General features: G+C 45.3%; 1 protein-coding gene across 3 annotated transcripts in view; it reads left to right on the top strand.

The window, feature by feature from the left end:
- Nucleotides 1-10,957, top strand: part of Glis3 (GLIS family zinc finger 3) — a 417,582-nt gene that overhangs the window by 12,809 nt on the left and 393,816 nt on the right. For 2 of the 3 annotated variants that reach the window (XM_021205791.2, XM_021205781.2), the window contains exon 2: nt 1,518-2,001. Coding sequence is in view for 1 of the 3 variants with exons in the window: in XM_021205781.2 (XP_021061440.1) it covers nt 1,614-2,001 (388 nt within the window). In the remaining 2 variants the exon portion in view is untranslated. Of the gene's footprint in view, nt 1-1,517; nt 2,002-9,154; nt 9,847-10,957 lie in introns of those variants that run through there. The other variant, XM_029537780.1, reaches the window with a different exon arrangement.

Raw genomic sequence — 10,957 nt, 5'->3', positions numbered from 1 at the left:
GGGCCTCTCTTCCCAATGATGGCTGATTAGGCCATCTTCTGCTACATATGCAGCTAGAGACTGGAGCTCAGGAGGTACTGGTTAGTTCATACTGTTGTTGCACCTACAGAGTTACAGCCCCCTACAACTCCTTGGGTACTTTCTCTAGCTCCTCCATTAGGGGCCCTGTGTTCCATCCAATAGATGACTGTGAGCATCCACTTCTGTGTTTGCCAGGCACTGTCATAGCCTCACAAGAGGCCACTATATCAAGGTTCCTTCAGCAGAATCTTGCTGGCATGTGCGTTAGTATCTGGGTTTGGTGGCTGATGATGGGATGGATTCCCGGATGGGGTAGACTCTGGATAGTCCATCCTTTCATCTTAGGTGTAGGCATTTCTTTAGGAGTTGAGTTGAGAATATTTGTTCAGGGCCCCAAGTGGATCATACAGCGGGGAAGAAGTCCCAAGGCTCATCCTATTGAGAACGTTTGGATGGTGCTGCTAGAGTCTTAGTCTTCATTTTCTGTGTTTGTTCAGCTGTGGCTGCTTCCCATGACTATCTTGTCTCTATAAAAGACAGACATCGTAGAGGTGGCACCTTGACACCTGGCCATGTCCTAGTGCCCACACCGCAGAGTGACCTGTTAGGGAGGGAGGAGCCTTCCTTAGTGATTTAGAACCAGGGAGCATTGATGTCACCACATAGAAGTAGTAGAGAATGACATTCTGTAGACACATCAGTACATACGTTTCTGCTCCTGATAGAGGATCCCCGATAATATGGTATATATGGCAACACAGTAGGCTTTTTGTGACCATTCTGAGGACCCCACTTTTAAGAGTTGCCTTCTCTTGTGGTTTCCAGGCGGTATTGTCTGTAGTGTTTTCCTATCCTAGACCCTCACATAGAAGGCAGGGTATTGTGACATTGATCTGTTTTTATTCCCATAACTCAGGATCAGTATGGATCTAAGGCTCTGCTGCTGCTGTAATTGTTTGAAAATAAGGTTATATGAAAAGTAATATTCCTATGCCTAGAGTTTTTGCAAATATGGGCACTATGAAAATGTTGCTCTCAGAAGGAACATCATGTTTGCTTTGCAGTTGTTCACTGGGTACTTCAAAAGTTCAATCTCACGACTCACAGAGGGTGGTGTTCTGAGTTTCCAATGATACATTGTAGCGAAAATGAAGTCTATGGCCAGATCCCTCCGGGAACAGAGTAGGTTTCATTTTGCAAGCAGTCATCAGTAGATGGGTGGTTGCTGCCAAGAACACCGTATTGAGAAAGGCACAGATCAATGCAGTGATCCATAATCTAAGCCTCCCATGAATGCAGAAGTGAAGAGTCCTTGCCAAGGAGCTGTGTGTTTTATGATCTTGTTCTACACACGAGGCCAGTTTGCCAGCTGTGTTTCTTTCTTTCTTTTTTTTTTTTTTGTCCCAATATAAATGCTATACACGTTGAAAATTTACTGTATCTCATTTTCAGCTTCACCATTTCCAACACCTGCCTTTGTTTTTTTTTTTAAACAGACTTATCACCCATCCCATGGATAAGTTACTTGACTTGCCTTGAAAGAATCAATAGTGCCATTGGATATTGATCAGCGTGGCCTCAGGGCTTTCAGAATGAATGGAAGGTCATGTGGCATGAATCTCCACCGGACATCAAGAACCCCACAGGGGCCTGGGCTACTCGGTGCTCAACATATCCCTCCCATCAGGGCCCACGCAGGCACTCCCTGCTCTTCTTCCTGTGCCAGCACGCCGAGCCCCAGTATTGGAAGTCTTGCTAACAGTCTTCACCTCAAGATGTCCTCGGGAGCAGGGATGGCTCCTCAGAGCAACATGGCCTCAAGCCCCATCCATCTGCCTGCCCTGAGCCCCAGGAGACAGTTACTCGCCAATGGGAAGCCTCAGTTCCAGGTCACCCCGACTGGTGTCATGGCCGCACCGCTTACTATAAAGCCCAAACAGCAAGAATTTGGAGACCCCTTCTCTCCGAATCCCGAGAAAGGTAGGATTGTCACTTTGGAATCTCTTCAAAAGGGGACCCTTTCATCTGCCCCTTGTCTGCTGACTGCCAGCAAGTTCTATAGAAAGATATACGTAATTAGAGTCAAGGTTCACGGTCTCATGCTTGGGAAGGGGTTGGGTGTGTACTTTTGTGTGTAAGCAATGGGTACAAGTGAGTGGCGCCTTGGAATTGAAGCAGAGTGGAAGGTGAGGCAGATCAGCTTGAAAGGGAAATAGGGAGGAAGGTGATGACTGACAGGGCAGGGGCTGGGGCAGAGTCTGTCTTCTGCATACTTGTGGCTCTGCCCTGGCTTATGGGGATGGAGGGGGGTTTGGATTCTGCAGGCAGTGGAGGACAGGGCCTAACCAGAACCAAAGCTGGTGTTAGAAGTACTAGAAGAAAAGCTGTGCTCAGGAGGAGAGGATCACAAAAGAGTCATTTCAGTGCCCAGTAAAAAGGGGAGTCGGCAGGAGGGAGATCCAAGATGGAACAATGCATACCTTCCCTCCTTCATAGTGGGGATTGAAACCATAGGCTCACAGTGGCATGCCAGGCAACTGCTCTCCCAGTGACCCTGTTTTTTGAACATACCTTTTAAAATTGGTGAGAGACTAGAAAATGTGGTTTATTTGAACTATAGCATGTGTGTTTAATTCAGTAGTGATTGGATTACCCTCGATTTCAAATTAAAGAGGAGTTGTTGAGGACTAACAAAGGATTTGAACGACACCCTTTCTCTAGCAACTAACTGGTGTGGCCTTAAGGGATTTCCATTGCAGATGGGGTGTGTGTGCTTAGGCTAGGGAGAAAAAGAGCCTGTAGCTTACATAACTGCAGCTTGTAATGTCAAATGGCACTCTGCATAGTTCTTAAGGTACTTTGTCATCTCGTATTAAATGTGTTTATACTGCAGTAGAGTTAGTAGCACGGTTCAGAACGGCCACTTACCCTGTTAATTAAGGTGAGTGAATGATGAGTAACAGCGGACACACAGCCAAAGAGCTATCTGTCTTAGTGCCTGTGTATTCCTGTGTATGGAGTGTTTGGCCATAAATGAAGAGATGAAAAAGAAAAACCCACAACAGTAAACAGACACATGGCTTTTATATTTCTCCTTTACTCTATTATTTCCTTAATCATTCATTTCTCCTTGGTCTAAGTTCTGTTTGGAGTTGTTTACTTTCCTAGAGCTACGAGTATTTAAGCTCAGGTAAAGTTTGCCCCGGGGGCCTTTTCTAGAATAGTCCGCCACCGTTAGGCTACTGGGCCCGTGGGGTAGAACGTTGAGTTTCTTCCTAACAAACTCCACTGTTTGGTTTTAGAGGCACTATGCCAGCGACACCTCTTAGCTCATCTTGACTAGGGAGCTGTAGCGTCCCTTTATAGGCATGGGTGTCCATGTGACTGGCAGTGGCCATATGATAATGTTAATAACCTGCGTTTCTCATATCATGTATGTGTCAGGCAGCGTGTGCGGATTCTTTCCAACACAGACTCAGAGATTGGTCACCACAGTTCAGAGTGTGTGCTATGGCGATTTAACCCACGGAGGTCCACAGAGAACAAGCTCTTTGGGGACACTAAGGAGTTCAGTCTCTCAGTCTTACTTTGATAGAAGATGTCATAATTATGACCTTGGCTTAAAGCGTGCTTCAGGAACTTGGGTTAAGTGAGTTTAACTGAGTGAGTCATTGGGTCCAGCATATCATGTAAGGCGTGTAGAGCAAGCACTGCTTCCCAGCTCTTCCTTCCCCCGAGGCGTGCTGGCTCTCCACTAGCAGACAGTGCCTGGCTTCCCGTCAACAGGCTTGGAGCGCAACTGAGTTCTCACAGATAAGAGGCTAGGGACGATCTGAAGTTATTCTTCTCAGCCCTGCAACTTGGATACGTCAGTGGTCTTGGTGAGGCTAGAAGTGGTGGAATTGTTTCTGCAGATCTTGACGGAATTCATAAAATTAAGCCAATAACCAGTGGTCTGGGATTGCTTAAGCTCCATCTGAATGGTTCTCAACAAATAATTATTAAACCTATATTGACAGGGATCTATTGTTCTGGAAGACTTGCCTTTAAGATATCCGCCCCTCAGGCTGTTGGAGGATTTGGACAAATGTATGGGCAGTTCAAAATGAAGCTCAGCGAGCTCTCTGAGAGGGGCACACTAGTGCACGCAAGCGTGGCAGCCTTGGTGTGTGAGAGAGTGTGTGTACATGTGTAGGCAGGTGTGTACAGATGTGCAGAATAGAGGTCAATGTTGGTCTCTTCCTTAGCCACTTTCCAACTTAACCCACTTTTTTCCTTTTGCTTTGAAAAGACAGAGTCCCTTGCTGAAGCTGGAGCTCACTGTTTGGCTACCACGGTGACCAGTGCTTTCCAGGACTTTTCTCATCTTAACTTCCCCAGCTCTGCAGTTAGAGATATGGCTCACTACTCCTGGCATTTATGTGGGTGCTGGGGAATCCGGACTCAAGCCCTTACACTCGCACAGCAGTCGCTTTACAAACAGGACCATCTCTCTAACCCCATCTGTCAATGTTGAGAGGGCTCCCCATCCTGGTGGTAGGTAGGCTATCTAAGCACATACAGTTGAAAGGTGCTAGCCTTGCAGTGTCCCCAGTTGTATGCATGAGAGAGTGTGAATGTGTGCATGTGTGCGTGTGTGTGTGTGCGTGTGTGCGTGTGTGTGTGTGTGTGTGTGTGTGTGTGTGTGTGTGTTTGTTTGTGTGTGTACATGAGGGAGCTTTCTAGCATTTGTTTTGGGTAGGGAGAGAAGCACAAATCCAAGCCTGGAGGGGTGCTGATTTCTACCTGGCTCCTCATGGCTTGGAGGTGTAGGGTTTAATCAGAGCTGACACTGGAGGGGAGCCAACAGAACGCAACAGATCAAGAGACTGGAGTGACGCACCAAGAAGTGTAGCTGTGTCTGAGCTGAAGAACTGAGTACCAGAACCGCTGATGGTCTAGTCCTTGTCCAGAGGCGAGGAGGCTCCAGACTCAGGAAGAGCCACTGTTTCAATGTGAGTCCAAAGGCAAGAAAAAGAGACCAGTGTTCCAGTTAGTTCAGAGGCAACAGGTAGGAAAGGGTTGCCCCTCATGTTGGTGAGGGATCAGCCTTTTCCTCAGCTCATCAGAAGACTGGAAGAAGTCTTTCCTTTCCAAGGAAGGCATTCCCCTTCCCCAGCCTGCTGGTGTGCAGAAACACCCCAGCATGAACGGAGGATAATGTCTTATCAGACATTTGAGCACCTTGTGGTCCAGGCAGATTCACACAAGATTGACCACAAGTAGAAACTCCTCGCATTGTGGCACTGCACAGTTTACACAGCAATAAGAAAGCCTTTCCTGAACCCTGAGAGTGATTGCATTGACTCGTGGAACTGTATCCAGAGGGTTTAAGCTCTTGAGGATTGTTACGGGAAGACCGGTGAAAAGTGTAGATTTGAATGTTAGATCTATTGGCTAAGGGTTACATTCTGCTAACCTAGAAACAGAGATAACAGTGGCTTCAGCATCCTATGGTGTGAGTTCCTAATGATACCATGGGGTCACTGGCATGCCACAGGGAACGAACGTCAAGCAGAGTTACAGAGCATTCTTTGCTTACCAGGTAACTTATCTTACTAGCAGAGATGGACACTTTCCATGGTAAATTTCATTATATTCCTTTTGGTGGTCTTTGCAAAGCTACAGTCTCAGCAAGCACTTTTTATTCCTGTTCCTGAAAGCATTGTTCACCATGGAAGGTAGATTACGCACGTGTCCACCATGAGATGAATGCATAGATGTATGGTGAAGATGAGGCATGGAGACGGCAACTTAAAAAGGAAGGGAATTCTGGCATATCCGCTAACACGGAAGCATTGAGTATACTGTGCTAAATGACCTCTCTCAGCTTCAAAAGCATATGCATTATATGAGTCCTATTTTGTAAGTTCTTAGAATTACATTTGTAGAGCCAGTGGCAGTTGCTAAGAACATGGGCACCAGGAATGGGGAGCTGGTACTCAGGGGATATGGAGATTTGGTTTGAGGTGAGAAAGTTTTGGCGTTTGGTGGCTATTTTTTTCCACTTAAAAAACTATTTAATTGTTTAACATTTCTTCGAGAGAGTCTCAAAAGACTGACCTGGCACTCACTATATAGCTTAGGTTGGCCTTGAACTTGGGGCAGTTACCCCTGTCTCTGCCTTCTGAATGCCAAGACTACAGGCATGAGTCACCACCCCAGGCTGTTATTTTACCACAATTTTAGGGGGAAAAAAAGTAGATGTGACCAGGCAATGAGCATGGAAGCATTTGCCTTATTCTAAGGCTTGAGAAGTGCTAGAGTCTACGACAGGGTGTAGATCCCTCCTGAAATGGTGCCGATTTAAGAATCAAACGGGTATGCCATTTTTCTTTTAATTTATGAAGATTATATTTTAAAGCAGCTAATAAGTTGCTCGTACATAAATGCTGTTAAGTGCTTACACCCAAATCCTTAATAAACGCGGCTGGTAGGTGTTGCTGTGGGCCCGAGGCCACCATAAAAACACAAGAGACGCTCAGCTGGCCACATCTTCGATGCCCAGGGCCTGTCATGAGGCTGTTTTTCTTACGGCTGGGTCAGTGTTGGCTGTGCTGTACAGCCCTGCACTGTCAGCCCGAGACTGTGGGGTGTTCCTCTTGGCTGCACAGTGGCTGCCTCAGTCCAGCTCTGACCAGAGTTTGCCTTCTGAGAGGAGGGGGAAGGAAGGATAAAAGGCAGGAAGGAAAAAAAAAAGACTGTTTTCCTCATTTTGTCCCCTTTAAACAGTTTCTTGGGAGCCCCATCCAGGCATCCCTACTTAAACTAACCAGTCTTTTAATAAGCTACTTTTTAAAAAAGATGTTTGTTTGTTTGTTTGTTTAATGTATGTGAGTACGCACTGTAGCTGTTTTCAGACACACCAGAAGAGGGCGTCAGATCCCATTACAGATGGTTGTGAGTCACCATACGGTTGCTGGAAATTGATCTCGGAAGAGCAGTCAGTACTCTTAAATTCTAAGCCATCTCTCCAGCCCCCAATAAGCTACTTCTTCAAGAGCAAAATTCATTGTTTGGTCTCAGTCATTTTGGTCTTTTTTGTGAGTTGTTTGCTTTCTTTCTTTGTCCTTTTTCTTTTCCTTTCTTTCTTTCTTTCTTTCTTTCTTTCTTTCTTTCTTTCTTTCTTTCTTTCGCTTTACATTATTTTGTACTGGGTTCTATTATAATTAAATAGTTAGTTGATTACTTTTTTTTTCTGATTTCCTTATATAGTCCCAAATGGCTTAGAACTCAGTATGTAGACAGGCCTTGAACTCAGTGATCCTCCTGCCTCAGTATCTCCAAAGTGCTGAGCTTGCAGACATGTGTCACTACACATAAACTAATGAATTTGACTTTTCAGCATTTTGACACATTTATCTGTATCAAGTACATTGAACCAATCAAAGAAAAAAAAGGTGACATTTATCTTCAAGTTGGCCTTCTTCATTTATATACACAAATACATGTTCATCATAACTGGGAAGTTAACTCAGACACAACAATATCACTTATATATAATTATATTTTAATATGCAGTTCATAATGAAATTAATTTTATATTATTATTTTATATTTTATCCATAAATTAATTTTCACTCTCCATTTACAATTGACAAGTGCCCTCTCTCGCTGGTTTTTAATTTAGACAGCTCTAAGCAAATTCAAGCATTTTACATATGGCTATTGTGTATTTCAGGTTATTTTTCTTGATCTCCCATTCCCCCTATGTGTGTGTGTGTGTGTGTGTGTGTGTGTGTGTGTCCGTGTGTGTCCGTCCGTGTCCGTGTCCGTGTCCGGTTCAGGTGAGCTGTCTCATTGCTCAGGCTTCTGGCTTGACTCTTTCTTCAGGATCTAACTCAGGTTAGAATGTAGCCTGAATGGGGCTGGAGGGATAGATCACTGCTTGTACCCTTGTAAAAGCCTAGCACCATGGTGTGCTTCTGTAATCCCAGTGTGCTGGGGCAGACACAGGAGGATCCCCTGAGCTCCCTGGCAGCCACTCCAGCTGAAACGGTGAGCCTGAGGATCAGAAAGAGGGGCTCTGTCTCAGAAACAAGGTGGAGAAGGATAGTGGATGCCATCCAGTGCTAACCTTTGGACTGCACACCAGATGCATGAGCACACATATGTGCACACGTGCATGTGTGTGTGACATCACATTCGTTAGCTTTTTAAAGCTTCTCCTATGGTCTGTGTCTTAAGTCAGGTTTTCCTGGTTGCATATATGGTTGTTGCCTGGATTTTCAGTCCTTGAGTGGTTATCAGCCAGTGTTCTACAGTGACAAGACACTTGCTAGATCCTCTACATAAGAGGATCTTGTTTCAGCTCACAGTTCCCCAGGGATTCCATCTAGCATAGGGAGGCATGATGGGGGGAACAGCTTGGCCGTCTGTAGGAGCGTCGGTTCCTTGCACAGTAGCCTGAGCAGGAGACAGTTTCTGTTCAGAGTGTGGAGCTGGGTACCACCTTCTCAGCCTGCCCTTTGTGCCCTTTGTGGCCAGGCTGACAGTCTGCCCTTGAGTCTTATCACCTCCCCAAAGAAAGCCTCTAGCTAGGGCAACCGTGCAGATACCCAGCTTGTGGGGGCATCTTGGATTCAGACCACAGCGGCTGGGAAGAGGAGCTCCCCTTGTCTCTTTCAAGTCACGGGAAGAGACTCACTCAGGGCCTCTTCAAAAAAACGGTTCTCTGTGACTCATTCCCGCCATAATTCTTTCTGATGCTCGAATTAACCCAAATATGGCCAGAGGAACCCTCTTGAGGTCAGTTCCTGTGTCCTTTAACCATGTTCCCATTAAACGCTTCCTGTTTTCAGATGTAACAAGATGTTTTTGCCTCTTACTGGTACTTCCCTGCCTGAGACCTGAAATTGCCCACTTTCACCCAAATATCAGGTCCCTTTCAGTGTGTGTGGGGGGGAATGTTGCAGAGCTATGCGAAAGCCCGTCCTTCCTACCTCTGAGGTGCTAGCCCTTCCAAGCCGTGCCCATGGATAGAGAGTCAGGGAACACACTGGAAAAAGAGCTGCCATTAAAACACACCACCGTGTTCTTCACTGTAGGTCAAAGAGCTTGGGTCAATGCCTATCTTGCCTTTCTGACTTACAAGAGGGGAAGGGGCTAGTTTTAGCTTAACATTTCTCAAGTAGTAGAACTTGGTTTTCAAGTTCCTTGCTTACACCAGGTCAGTTTTTTAATGCGTGGAGCTGAGCCTTCCTCCTGTGGAGCCTCGGGGCAGCATATGAGGGAGACACTGTGCAGGGCACTTGCTAGCCTGCTTAGGGTTTGTGACTGTGGGTCCCACTTTGCACTAGTGATAGTGATAGCGTATCCTTGCTTCCTGGTCCAGCAGAACTCCCTGTAATTAGACTTGTAGAAACTCATTTTTCAAAGCATCAGGGAAATCAGTTTTATGATCCCCACTTTAAGCACATTTGACATGACTATTTAAATATTTAAGACAGTTCTGCAAGTGTAGTACCCAGAGGACTGTATAATTGGGAAGATTTTCATTATAAAGGTTTGTATTTTACCTCGGGCCCTCTGACATTTCTTGTTGGGCTCGGTTGTCCTTGGAGACAAAAGGAGTTAGTTATTCATTAGCATTTGTGGGTTATTCATTATTGTTGGTTAGAGGAAAACAGAATAATATCAACAGAGGACAGCAAACTAATTGGGATTTTAAAACTCTTTTGTGTCACTTAAGGCTGGTGTCTCTGTAAAGATCTAGTTCAAGAAACCCAGTGTATTATGTGGACCTGGGAGGGCCAGCGCTTAATGTACGCTAAACGACACATCAAGGTTTGTTTTTATTTTTATTTTCTAAGTGCTCGTTTGCTCATTTCATTGGTTGAAGCCTGGAGTTGAGGTTAGGGGTTGATTTCTGGGTGGGTCAGCTAGCTTCTTGTTTTCCTCCTCCTGCTCCAACACATATACATAAAGTTTATACAAGATAGCCACTGATTTAAAATGTTACTTCTCTGTAGTAGTACTCCTCTGCTTTATTTTGCAAAAACAATAGACAACAAAAACAAACTGCTACCCCGCCCCCCATCCCGGCAGGGCTGCTGGGTGGAATGTGGCCATGCTGCAAACAGACTAGGAGTAGCAAAGTGGGGAGCCCTCTTATTTGGGAAAAAAAAGTACAGTTAAAAAGAGCAAAACACTTGGCTCCCCCCTTCTTTTTCACTTCTGCTTTTTAATCATTTATATTTCCTTGCACTTCCAATGTGGCTTCCTGTAGAATTAGAGCAAATAAAGTTAATATTCCATAAAAGGCTCCAAAAATAACCAGATCGACCAGAGACCAAAGGCATTATTCCAGTTGAGGTGGCTGGAGTTTGCATTTCGTCTGCCCAGCGGGGCAGGTGAAGCACAATGTTTACTTTTGTTTACTCCCTGGGCTGCACAGGGCCTACTTTGTGTGATTTATTGATGCTGGGTGTAAATCAAATTGATGATGAGTTTCCAAGTATTACTGAATGGCAGGTACGATTTGTTCCAGTTCATACAAGTGCTTTGTCAGGCTTGTAGCATTCCCCGTTTGAAAGAATACAGTGTATTCTGTGGATAACTTTCTCCCAGTGCAGTTCTATAGGACAGCAAACTGAAACAGGAGGGAGCAGTCACGGAGGGGCACTTTTAAAGGCTGTTCGCTATCAGAATTACATGGGTTTTCCCCCTTCTTAACATGTAACAGAGAGTTAGGCAAGCTCTAGAAAGAAAGTGGTTATTAGCATCCGTGGAGGAACAGTAATATGTCAGACACTGATAGTCTTTGAGACTGGGCAGAGCCACCATGTCAGGTCTCTTGTTCCACTGCAGTTTAGAAGCACAGAAGGCACTGTTGAGGAAGGTCAGGCTTCTCACCTGAGTTCACTCACACCACACAGGGGATAAGAGTCAGAGCTGA

The sequence above is a fragment of the Mus pahari genome, chromosome 1 (genome assembly GCF_900095145.1).
Source record: "Mus pahari chromosome 1, PAHARI_EIJ_v1.1, whole genome shotgun sequence".
Lineage (NCBI taxonomy): Eukaryota > Metazoa > Chordata > Mammalia > Rodentia > Muridae > Mus > Mus pahari.
The sequence above is the reverse complement of the archived record's forward strand: the minus strand, read 5'-3'. Positions and strand labels throughout refer to the sequence as shown.